General features: G+C 36.1%; 1 protein-coding gene across 1 annotated transcript; it reads left to right on the forward strand.

Annotated features, from left to right (window-relative positions):
- Positions 1-1,816: 1,816 nt before the first annotated feature.
- Positions 1,817-12,798, forward strand: Ckap2 (cytoskeleton associated protein 2). Its single transcript, XM_047554289.1, has 8 exons — positions 1,817-1,989; positions 3,531-3,609; positions 3,720-4,591; positions 5,058-5,262; positions 6,391-6,561; positions 9,123-9,192; positions 10,205-10,457; positions 11,172-12,798. Exons 1-8 carry the CDS (start codon positions 1,817-1,819, stop codon positions 11,422-11,424), a joined length of 2,076 nt encoding a protein of 691 aa, XP_047410245.1. The 3' UTR covers positions 11,425-12,798.
- The last annotated feature ends 104 nt before the right edge of the window (positions 12,799-12,902 follow it).

Genomic DNA, 12,902 nt, shown 5'->3' on the forward strand with positions numbered 1-12,902 from the left:
AATACACAATGTTGTAAACCCACTACATCTAGTTTCAAAATCTGTCAATCACTCTAAAATAAACCCCCTCACCCATTATGTGGTCTCTCCTTACTCCTCCCACCCCTAGAATCCTCTGATCTGTGTTATGTTTCTATGAATTTATCTGTTCTAGATATTTCATATAGATGGAATCATACCTAATGTGACCTTTTGTTTCTGACTTATTTCTCTTAACATTATGTTTTGGAAGTTCTTGAGTCACTTTTTTTTTTTGTCTATGTGTGGTACTAGGTATGCACCCAGGACCTTGAGCATGCTAGGCAAGTACTCTACTGCTGAGGTACATCCCCAGTAATTTTTTAAAATTTTTGAGACAGGGTCTTGCTAGGTTGCCCAGGCTGACCTCAAACTTGCAATTCTCCTCTCTCAGTCTCCCAAGTAGCTGGATTACAAATATGCACCACCATGCCCAGCTCTTGAGTCACTTTTAACTATTCTGTTTTGTTAAACTGTTCTCCATCATTTAATGAGAATTCCTGGTTACCCAATGGTTATCTGATGAAACTTTAGTAAATAATGAACTATACTGCAGTAGTATGTAAACAGCAACAATGTCTTAAGAATTGTGATGGGCACTGTTTGGTTGTTTTCCCAGAGTTGGCAAGTTACATTTAAAATAGGTCATTTCATCAAAAAAAAAAAAAAAAAAAAAAAAAAAAAACTCTAGAAAATACCAAACCAAATTCCCCAATAGCAAAATGATATCATAATATGTATGAAGAAAAAAAAAAAAAAAACAGTGAGGAAAAACTGACCACAGCTCAGTGCTAGCAGAGGAGACCTTCAGACCTGGACAGCAGGAGGTAGAAATTCCATCTTCCTACCTCTGACCCCACTTAAAACTTGGCTGAGCCAAGAGTGGTGGTCTGCCTGTAATTCCAGCTACTGGGAATGCTAAGGCAGGAGGATTGAGAGTTGGAGGTTTTACTGAGATCTCAAACAAAAATAGACCCTGAATGAAAGAGAGTCCAGTCCAGGTGAAGTGGAGAAATGTTGTAAACCCAGTGCTTAATATCAGTAGGCACGGTCCATGTGCTCCATAAACCTCCCACTCCTATTCCTAAAACCTCCTGGCTCAGAATTGCTTCTGTCTGTCTCGCGGATTGACTATTTGGATTCTTATAAGGGCAATATTTTTTAGATGAGGACTGAAAGATTATGGTGGCACCAAATGTCTAACAAATATTAGTTTATCTGTCCAGGAGGATTACATATAACCTTGAGGGTTGGGAGGGGGCTGGCCTCATTTTAATCCCTTTCTGTTTTCCTCCTTTTGTTTGCATCTGATAACTGTATTATAAAGGAATGAAACTAGATCTCCATTTCAGTTTCCCTTTGCAAGCCGGGCAAATGTGAACACGGAGACTTCCGAGCCTGTATTTCTTCAGTGGTACAGGAGATGCCTTATGAAGTTCAAAATGAAGTGGTATTTATGAATATACGCCCTTGCTACACTAGTTCAGTGATACACTCCTTCTCAGCCGGCACTCCAATGTTTATGGAGAAGCGAAAGCACTTTCTTTTTTCTCGTCTGCCTTCCTCAATGGGCTTTTGTCCAATCTCGAGTCTTTGTCAACCATAGTGCCGCTGTATTGGAGGATTTCATCAGGCCGACTCCTCCCACGTCGCACGTCGGGAGGAAGCGCGCGGTTTGAGTTTGAAACCCACAGTCTCAGCCTAACTGAACCGGGCAGACGCTGGACCAGCCCCGGCAACCCTAACCCAGGCTCCGCCCCTCTTCGCCCATTGGCCCGTTCAATTCTCGCCCGTACCAATGGGCGGCGGCGGGTCGCTGTCAAAGGCCAGAGCTAGCCACTGCATGCTCAGTGTGAGGCGGCGGTGGCGGCCGGAGCGATATCGAAGCTCTCGAGGCGGAGTCGCATCCCTGACCGTGCCCCGGAACCTTGCAGCTGCCCCCGAGTCAGAAGGCCCAGTCCGCGTACCTAGGTGAGGCCGCTGTGGCGGGAGCTGCGCGAGCCGGCAGGCGGCTGGTTTGCTGAGGGAACGCGGGTAGGCGTGAACCTAGAGGTCAGGGCCTTCGGTCCAGTGACTACCTTAACCCCCGACTGCCTGTGTGAGAACCCTGGACGGCGTGTACGGAACGGGCCCTAAGAGCGGCGTCCGCTCGGGGCGATGGTGTGCGGGTTGAGCGCCTTCCCTTCGTTCGCTATTGGTTGACTTGACTCTAATCAAAGGCGGATCTGCTGCGGAGGAAACCGTCTAGCGAGGAGCGTGTGATTTTTTTTTTTTTTCTTTTTTGGTCATAACAGGTGTTTTGACGTCTAGCCTTCTTCAAATAAGGCCCGGACCGGCGGCTCCGCGGCTTACACCAAGACTGGCGTTGGGGGGCCTGGGACTGCGGGGGGGCGGGGCTGTAGGGCGCGAAGACCGACTGCGCCTGCGCGGAGCCCTGCTGCCTTCAGGCTCCGGAGCGAAATTCGGGGGGGGGGGGGGGGGGGGGGGCGTGGTTGCTTGTTCTGATGTTGGCAATGTAACCCCTTCGCCCTCAACTTTTTGGAAACCTAGATTTAGATGATGTATAGAAATAAATACTTTTTTTAGTTCTACATATTAGAAAACAGAAGAATTCTCACCCAAACCAATTCTGGTAAATTAGATCTTAGAGACCAATATCTGAGCAAATAAATGTGAAAAACAATGTAACCAAAATGATTAACTATACAAAATACAAACTTTTGTCAGTTCTAAAATTTATAAATTTTCACTTTTAAAAATAATCTCAACTTGGGAATTTTAGAATCAATAGTATGTTTAATCAACAGGGTTTTTTTTTTCCTTGATTTTAGACAAAATCATAATCATCTGCTAAGAGATTCTCATGATCTATACCAGTCTATAGCTGTAGAAAGGAGTTTAGGCTAACAGTCTATGGGAGGTGATATTAAGACTTTTAAGAAAATACATTTAAATGCCTCAGCCATCTTATTTACACTGTTAAATCACAGTATAATGAAGTTTCGCTTAGGACAAATTTCAACTCAGTTCTTGCCTCATTTTATTTATTTACTTTTGGTATTGGGGATTGAAACCAGGGTTACTCCACCCCTGACCTACATCTCCAGCCCTTTTTATTTTTTATTTTTAAACAGGGTCTAGCTTAGTGTTAGGGCCTGGCTAAGTTGCTGATGCTGACCTGGAATCTGAGATCCTCCTGCCTCAGCCTCCCTGATTACTGGGATTACAGTCATGTCTCAAGTGCCCATTTCTTGCCTCACAGTACCATATACAAACACACACAGAAATTAAAATTACAGGGGCTGGGGATATAGCTCAGTGGTAGAGCATTTGCCTAACATGCATGAAGCACTGGGTTCAATTCTCAGCACCACATATAAATAAAATAAAGGTCCATTGGCAACTAAAAAAATTTTTTTTAATTACAAAGTTGATTAATTGTTATTCCACCACTTCTTCCCCACAAAAGGAAATCTCTGGAACAGGGTTAATTTATTTTAATTTATTTTAAGTAGTAGAGCCCAAAGAGTGATGACGTCTGAGGACCAAGTCCAAGAAGAGACAAAAATTCTGAAACTGAAAACAAAAATGGTAAGATATGGACATAGCATTTATAAACTGACACTTTTCCCCCTTTCCCTTTCCTAAGCTCTTTCTGAAAGAAATAATTCTGAAACACTTGTCTTAAATAACTCTTTCAGGCTGATAAAGAAAATATCAAAATACTTATAGGGAGCAAAAATAATACACCGGTGGGAAAAGATTATATTCCTTTAAAATCTTCTAATGAATTAACCAATACAACTACAGAAATTGAAACACATGATTTTCAGGATGGCACTCAGACTCTGCAGTTGTCAATTAAAGATGATCCCCCAAATCAAAATATAACACTAAGCCAGGCATTTCACCTTAAAAACAATAAGAACAATACTAAAAAGAAGCCAATGCCTGCAGAAAAACCAAACCAAACTGCTAACATGCCCAAGAAACCTGTGCTTGGAGCTTATCGTGGCCAAATTGTTCAGTCTAAGGTTAATTCATTTAGAAAGCCTCTGCAAGTCAAAAATGAGAGTTCTGCAACAACAAAGCAACTTCCAACTACTGTCTCCAAAGCCACAAAGCCTGAACCTATAAACACCACCAATGTAACAGTGAGAAGTAATACAGCTTCAAATACAACTGCTACTACTAAATTTGAAAGTACTAAATTTGTGAACACTAAATCTCGGAACACACAACTTGTGCGACCTCCTATTAGAAATCACTACAACAATACTTGGGACACCATGAAACAAGGCATCAGCCAAACCCCTGTCAGTGTTAAAATCCGAAAAGGGCCTCAAGAAAAAGAATTTTTGCAACCCAAAATGGTCAAAACCAGTTCTCAGCCCGTAAAAAGAAACGGGGTGCTATCAAGAAGCATAGCACCTGAAATTGTAGCCAGGCCTGCTTCATCTTCTAATACCAAATTGATACAAAAGTCAAAAACCATTGACCAACGAAGATATACTATAGCAAAATCAACTATTGATAGATCAGCTCAGCCCAAAGAAACTGCAGAAGAGAGAAAGTGAGTAGATATAAATTTCTTAATTTTATTATCTTAGTTTTCAGTAGAGTATCATTTGTGGATTTGAGTTATAATTTCCTTATATTAGAATTTATTTTATGGATTCTTTTCTGTCATAAAAGGCAGATTTATGTCATGGAACCATATGACTGAAAAGTTACCATATTTAGGTATGGTTTCTAGGTTCCTTTTTATAGATAATAACTTACAATAAGTTATAATTTATAACTTAATTAAGTTAAATGCTTTAATAATAATTGGGAAATATTTTATAGCCTCTCTATTTAAAAATGCATTCTTGGGATTTTTAAACATGTAATTGATCTTGTTATGTTCAAGATTTCTTTTCTATAAACTTGTGAACAATGTATGTGCCACTAGTGTATACTTTTTAACTTTTCTTTATTTGATAGAGTTCTTTCATTATTATCAAAGTAATGGTTCTATGTACTGCTTCTGACTGTAGAGCTCGTCTGAGTGAGTGGAAAACTAGCAAAGGAAAAGTACTGAAAAGACCCTCTAACTCAGTAGTTACCCAGCCCATGTCTGAAGGACAAAATGAAAAACCTATTGGATCTTTTTGGACTACCATGGCAGAAGAAGATGAACAAAGATTATTTACTGAAAAAGTAAACAAGACAATTTCTGAATGCCTGAACCTGATTAATAAGGTAGTCTTTATCATATATTTATAAAACATTTTATGGTTTACAAATTACTTTCATAAACATTATCTGTCTATGTTGTCATTCTTTGGAGCAAATAATGTCAGTGATATTGTTAAGAGTGTCATGAGATTGTTAGCCTTTTACTGACTGCATTTTCTATTGAGTTCATATAAATATATCAGAGGGGTAATAGGTTTTTTACTTGAGTTATAAATATTGTATTCCTTTAAGATGTTAATATTCAGCAAGCTGGGGTGGACATTTACTTTTCCCCATCTGGTATTTCTGTCAAGATTTTACAAATTATTTTATTCCATTTACCAAAGACTGGCAACAAAAATTATTAATAGTAAACATCAATTCAATTCAAGTTAACTAAATATTCTCTAATAAAAATCCCATTAACATAAAATAACATTATCCTGGTCTTGAATTTATTGTAGAATTTTGCTCTTTGGACAGAAATCCTCAGTAATGTAATTATCAACTCCAGATTAATTTGTTTCTTATTTACTTTTTAATCATGCTTTGGATACCCACTAAAGTGTAAGATCCATAGCAATACTGAATACAAGGTATGACTTCAAACCTTACTGTACTCGTTATGTGCATCTTTAACTGATTCTGTTCCTATTTTGAGGGTTTTGTTCTTGTTGTTCATACTATGGGATTTTTTGCCCTACTATCTGTGTATAACTCTTGTGTAAACCATTGCAGATTTATTTTAACTTTAATATTAAAACCCAATAACTAAGTGGGGAAAAAACCCCTGCAGGTTATTCTCACTCATAAACATTTGATAGGTGGAAAAAGTCTAAATACAGTATTAACAAATGGAATCCCACAATTTATAAGAGGATAAATATAAAACCAAGTAAAAGTCATTTTTTTTACTAATTTATATCTCAACTAGTATCTTGCTTTTTGCTATCTCATACTTGTGGTTTATATTCTTTTTGTTAATCATTCAAAAAAAGTTTGGAGTTAGGATAGTAATAGGGGATGTTTTTTATGAATTTCCTATCAACCTTTTGTGTGTTTACCTCTGATCTTGATTATATTATTATTATTATTTTTTTTTTTGTAGTTTGTAGGTTAAAAAGTATCACAAACTATTTCTTGCTGTTTTAGGGATGTCCAAAAGAAGAAATATTGGTTACACTGAATGACCTAATTAAAAATATTCCAGATGCCAAAAAACTTGTAAAATATTGGATATGTCTTGTACGTATTGAACCAATCACAAGTCCTATTGAAAATATTATCTCAATCTATGAGAAGGCCATTCTGGCAGGGGCTCAGGTGAGATTAAATTTACTGATTTTTATTATTACAATGTAAATGATTCAGAATTATGGTAGAATGCATCACAATATTAACTTGCTAAAATTAGTGATAAGTATTTAAAAGGCATGGAGGTCTGGGGGGTGTACTTAGTAGTATAGCATGGAGACCTTGGGTTTAATCCCCCATGCCAAAAAATAAAGGCCACAAAGTTTACATTAGAAGTGTTGTTTCTTAACCTTCTAAAATTTTATCTTATGTACTACGAATAATCAAATCTTAGAAAATAGATTAAAGTTGAAGTGTAAATTTAATGAAACTTTCTATGAAAGATATTTTAGCACATGTCATTTTGTGCATTTCCTGGGAAACCAAATTTTTAACATTTTGTTTATTGAATATAAAAAGAGGTAATTAAATTAACTTTTAAAATAAACTGATGACTTTGTGAGAACTCTCTCACTTTAGGAGTATATCTGAAGTGCTCACATTTTATACTATAAAAATTGATCCTGCCCACAAAAAGTAAAAGACAAACTAGTAAAGAAAAACAAACTAGTTTTTCTAACTTTATTACCATTCATAGTGGTTTGATACTATACCTCCCATCTCTCTTCTACTCTACTGATACACAAAGCTTTGTGTAAAGAATAAATCACTTCAGGGCTTTTTGTTTGGTTGAGCCTTGTTTTTGTTTTTATAGATAAGTATTCCTAAAACATACTTCCTTTTGACCAAATTTCTCAGAAATACTTTCTTGGAAATTTGGACATTTTTAAATTTTAGCCTTTCTTAAAAAAACTAGCTGGGCTTGGTGGCACATGTCTGTAATCCCAGTAGCTCAGGAGGCTGAGGCAGGAGGATCGCCAATTCAAAGCCAGCCTTAGCAGTTTAGCAAGGCCCTAAGCAACTCAGTGAGACCCTATTTCTAATAAAATAAGAAAAGGGACTGGAGATGTGGTTCAGTGGTTAAGCGCCCCGGGGTTCAGTTCCTGATAAAAAAAAGAAAAAAAAAGAAATCTCTAACCAGCTATGGTCCATGCCTATAATCTCAGCTGCTCAGGTGGCAGAGGCAGGAGGATGGCAAGTTCAAGGCCAGCCTCAGCACCTTAGCAAGACCCTTTCTCAAAATAAAAAATAAAAGGCTTGGGTGTGGTTCAGTGGTAGAAGGCTCCTGGGTTCAAAGCCAGCAAATGCTATTTGACCTTTCAACTTTATAAAAAGTCAAATATCAAATAGGCATGGTGGCACGCACGTGTAATCACAGCTACTCAGGACTGAGGGAGGAAAATTGCAAGACTGTCCTCAGTCTGGGCAATTTAGTGAGACCCTGTCTGAAAATATAAAAGGGTTTGGAGTGTAACTTGGTGATAGGACACTTGCCTAACATTCTTGAGACCCTGGGTTCCATGCCCAGCACCACAAAAATCAAATCAAATCAAATCAAATCAAATCAGATATTCTCTTCATGTCTTATATATGTAAACATTTTCTTGAAGCATAATTATATTGGATAGAATTCTACTTGTAAGATGGTGTTATGTCCATACTGTATTGAACCAGAAGGGACATTACTTAGAGCAGCTACTAGCAGTCTAGCAAGTATGCAAAACTGGAGCCAAGGCTACATCTAGAAGGTAGTAACAGAAAAAATGTGACACCAGAACAGAAATTGGAAAACAAGAATCAACCTTCCTAAGAAAATTGAAAGCAGAAGTCCTGGATAAGTAATTCTAGGACTAAGTTCTAGAACTAAGACTATGAACCAGAGTTTCCATTTTATATAGTATCTTGAATATGTTGTATTTTGAGCATAGTAGCTCAAAAGCACATAGGAAGTGCTTGTAATATCTAGCAAATAAGAGATACAATAAATTTTTGAATGAATGAAATATATTGGGCTGATCAACATTAAGCAATTCAGAGATGCATTTAAAAGTCTATTAATAGACTTTAATGTAAGAGAAAGGGAGCTTTTAATCAGTTTTTAATAGATATTACTAATATTAGTTTGTCATATATTCATTAATTCTGTTCATATCAAATAGGCAGCAATAATTATCAAGGGCTTAAGAAAACTTCGGGGGCAGATTTTCAATTGATAAATTTCTATCCTTTAAGTTCATTTTATTCTATAAGTTGGAAAAGACAGTCATTTTTCATACTATGGAATTTTTTGCCCTATTATCTATGTATAAGTCTTATGTAAACCATTGCAGATTGATTTTAACTTTAATATCAAAACCCAACAAATAAGTGGGGAAAAAACCCCTGCAGTCTGTTCTCACTTATAGACATTTGATAGATGGAAAAATTCTAAATACAGTATTAACAAGGGAATCCCACAATTTATAAGAGGATAAATACAAAACCAAGTAAGTCATTTTTTTACTAATTTATATCTCAACTAGTATCTTGCTTTTTGCTGTCTGAGAAGCATGGTTGAAGAACCACTACCTTCTTTTAAAATATCAAATTTTAATTGCTGGTTTTAATAGTCTCAATTTGTATAACTTAATTTCTGAGAATATAAAACTTACATGGATTTGCTTTTTATTTTTTTCATTAAAAAAATTAAGCCTATTGAAGAGATGCGACATGTCATTGTGGATATTCTAACAATGAAGAGTCAAGAAAAAGTTAATTTGGGTGAGTTTTAGTTTCTTTTGTTTCCTTCAAGTGAATTGTGATTTTATTAAATTACTTTGCTGAAGTAGATATATTTTTTCTTTTATCCTATTTTTTGTTGTTGTTGTTGGTACTGGGAATCAAACCCAGGACCTTGTGCATGCTAGATAAGTACTCTACTACTGAGCTACATCCCAGCCTTTTTTTGTCTTCTTTAACTTTTAAATAAGAAGTTATTTTTCTTATTGACCTGCCTCTGAGATAAAGTGACTTTCTGTATAAGGAGGTTTTAATTAGGAGATCTAATTTAAAATCCAAATTTGTCAGTAAGTGTTGATAAAAGCTACTTCCTTGGTCTTGTCAAGTACTCATCTTTCATGACTCAGCCTAAATGTCACTTGTGAAGCCTTCCCTAGCACCATGAGCATATTTGTTCCTTTTTATGGGTTCCACTAACCCTTTGTTCCTACTTTATTTATAACATTTAATCTCATGATTAGTTGTTTTCAACTGTGTGTATGCCATTTTTTTTTTTCTTTTGGATGATGCTGGGAATTGGGAATTGAACCCAGGGCCTTGTGTGCACTAGGCAAAACACTCTTATCACTGAGCCACATCTCCAGCCCCAACTGTGTCTCTCAGGGAATGTAAACTTCTTTTAGAACAGGGATGATTTCATTCTTATATAATCCCTGCAAGTAGGAGATAGTAAATATGTGTTAATTGGCATTAGTATTTATTAGGGAAAGTAGTGGGTAAGAAAGGACAATTTGGTTCTTTTATTTTGAAATTTTGACCAACTAGGAATAACTTTTATATCTTCTTTTTGTTGAGGGGGGGATGTGGGGAGCACTGGGGGGTTGGAATATAGGACTCACTAATTGCTGAGGCTGGCCTCTAACTTGGAATCCTCCTGCCTCAGCCTCCTGAGTTGCTAGGACTACAAGGCACGCACCACAGCAACTTTAAAGTCTTCGGTTGTTGTTTTACAATTTGGTCAAAAGCTTAAATCTCATAAGTATATTTCCTATAGGAGAAAATATTGAGACTTATGCATCCAAAGAACAAGTTCAAGAAGTCAACACTAAAGACATAGGTGTTAATCTAGAGCCAGAAAAACCAGAAATTGAGAATAAACATCATAGGAATGTGGTATTTAAAGATTATGAAGAAGAGCAAGATGACAAAATGGAAGATCCAACCAATGATGTTAAAACTCCTGATACAGAAACTAGAGCAAGTTGCTTAATTAAATATAATGTATCTACTACACCATACTTGCAAAGGTAAGTTTTTAAAATATAATGTGCTATGATTTGCTTTGATGCTTAGGGGTAATAAGTATGATTTTCCCCCCTGCTCTGCTCCTATGAGTCAAATCCAGGCCCTGCACTTGCTAGGCAAGCTCTCTATCACTGAGCTATATCCCCAGCCCTAAATATAGTGTTTTAAAATTTTTCCAATAACTTCAGATTAGAACTGCCATTTGTTAATATAAAAAATATTTTCAAATAAATGGAGTGTTAGGCTGGGGATATAGCTCAGTTGGTAGAGTGCTTGCCTTGCATGCACAAGGCCCTGGGTTCAATCCCTAGCACTGCAAAAAGAAAAGCAAAAAACAAAAACAAAAACAAATGGAGTGTCATTGGGACATTTCGCCTTTAAATATTGTATTGACTTTGCTTTTCCCTAAACACTTCCATTCTGAAAAAGAAAACTTCTCTATTATTTTTATCTTATTCTGAGTATTGTTAATAATAGTAGGTTTTACAACTGAGGAATTAGCCAATTCTATAGATACTCAAGTATCTACTGCATACAAGTTGTAACAACAAATAGAGAAAAGGATAAGTTTCTCACTTTAAGGAGCTTGTAATAACTCTATAAGATAAGCAGTCACATGGCTGTGACATATGATGTTACTATGATGAATAGCATAGAAGTGCAAAGTAAAAACATTAACTTTTTTTTGAATTTGGGGAATAATTTTGTCTTTTTAGTATAAAAAAGAAGATGCAACTTGATGAATCAAATTCTGCATTTAAGGAGCTGAAGTTTCTAACACCAGTGAGACGTTCTCGACGTCTTCAAGACAAGACTTCTAAATTACCAGATATGTTAAAAGACCATTATCCTTGTGTGTCTTCACTGGAACAGTTATCAGAGCTGGGAGGTAAAACCGATGCTTTCGTATGCCGCCCTAATGCAGCACTGTGCCCTATGTACTCCGAGACTGATACACAAAAGAATTAAAGTTCCAATAAGGAATGAGGGTTTTTATTATCATTGGTTTCCTTTGTTTTGTGTGACTTTCTATTCCCTTAGAAGTCTGTAGTTGGATAGATAAGTATTCATGGCAGTGAGCTTTACTAACATTCATTTTATAGGAGTTGTCCTTCTGTGCATTAGGAAACTAATCCTGCCTTGTCAATCTCAACAGACTGAGTTTTTCTTTGACATAGGTAAAATTTTGTTAGTTTGCTTATTGTGTTCCTTAAGTATAAATACGTTTTGTCATAATGGTAACTTGTTCACTTTACTAAGTATAAGTACATTAATGATGCATCATCAGGAAATGGGGTATTCTGCATAAAAGTATATTTTTAATGTTGACATGTTTTAAAACTTTATGATGTATCTCCCTGTCTTTAAACAGAATACTGCCAATTTTTTTGCCTTTATTTAATTTGTATGAAAGTAAAATATTGGGACTGGGAATAGAGCTCAGCGGTATAATGTGTGCTTGAGGCCCCTGAGTTCAATCCCTAGCACCAAAAAAAAAAAAAAAAGGTGAAAAATTGTAATGTGCAGAGTGACTCCCTTCAAATATAAACACACACATAAGATTTAGGTTGCTTTTCCTCCAAATTTGTGTTAGCCAGACTGTAGAATGTTGTACTGTGTTGTATCCCTTGAACTGCCTATGGTTCTTCATTATTACTTTTCATTTGTGATAGAGTCTGCATATGTAGTCTGTTGGCTTCTGTCTTTTCATTGTAACTGAGGTCATAAAAAAGGATAGTTTAACTAAATACCCCATTCCTAACCCTATTTCTAAGAGAAGGTACTTTGTATAAGAAAAAAGTGCCAAATTTAGTGAATATTAGAAACTTTAGTCTGAGTTCCCTTTATAGCTGGATTATGTAAGAATTTTAACTTCCATAGCTTCATTTGAGAGTTTATAAATTGTATTAGAATGGAGTTCAGGAAGGAAAATATATTTAAGAAGTGTCATTCCAATATAGATAGCATTTCTGAAATAATATTTACACTTGCTTTCTTCTCTTGAATCATGTCCCCTGAGACATGACAGTTACATGCAATGAACAGTTTTCTTCTCCCCATACATGAACAGCACCAATAAACTTGTTTTCTAAAACTCTGAACTAATACTTAAGTGGCATATATCTAGTATCATTCTACAGTTTCAAATAAGTGAACTATAAAAGAATAGTTGAACTACATGTGTAATATGAATGTGAAGATCACATACTTGGTCTAATGTTCATGCTATTTGCATAATATCTTTGTTTTATTTATTGTCTTCTCATGTTCTAGAGAGTGAATTTTCATTCTTTTTAAACTGTGTACCTAACATGTATACAATAAAAGTATCTGTATAATAATGTTACTGTGACCTTTTTTTCTTTTTTCTTTTTCTTTTTGATACTGGGGATTGAATCCAGGACCTTACCTACTATCAGCCAATCCCAATGAAATTTATTTCACAA

Source organism: Sciurus carolinensis, chromosome 5 (genome assembly GCF_902686445.1).
Source record: "Sciurus carolinensis chromosome 5, mSciCar1.2, whole genome shotgun sequence".
Lineage (NCBI taxonomy): Eukaryota > Metazoa > Chordata > Mammalia > Rodentia > Sciuridae > Sciurus > Sciurus carolinensis.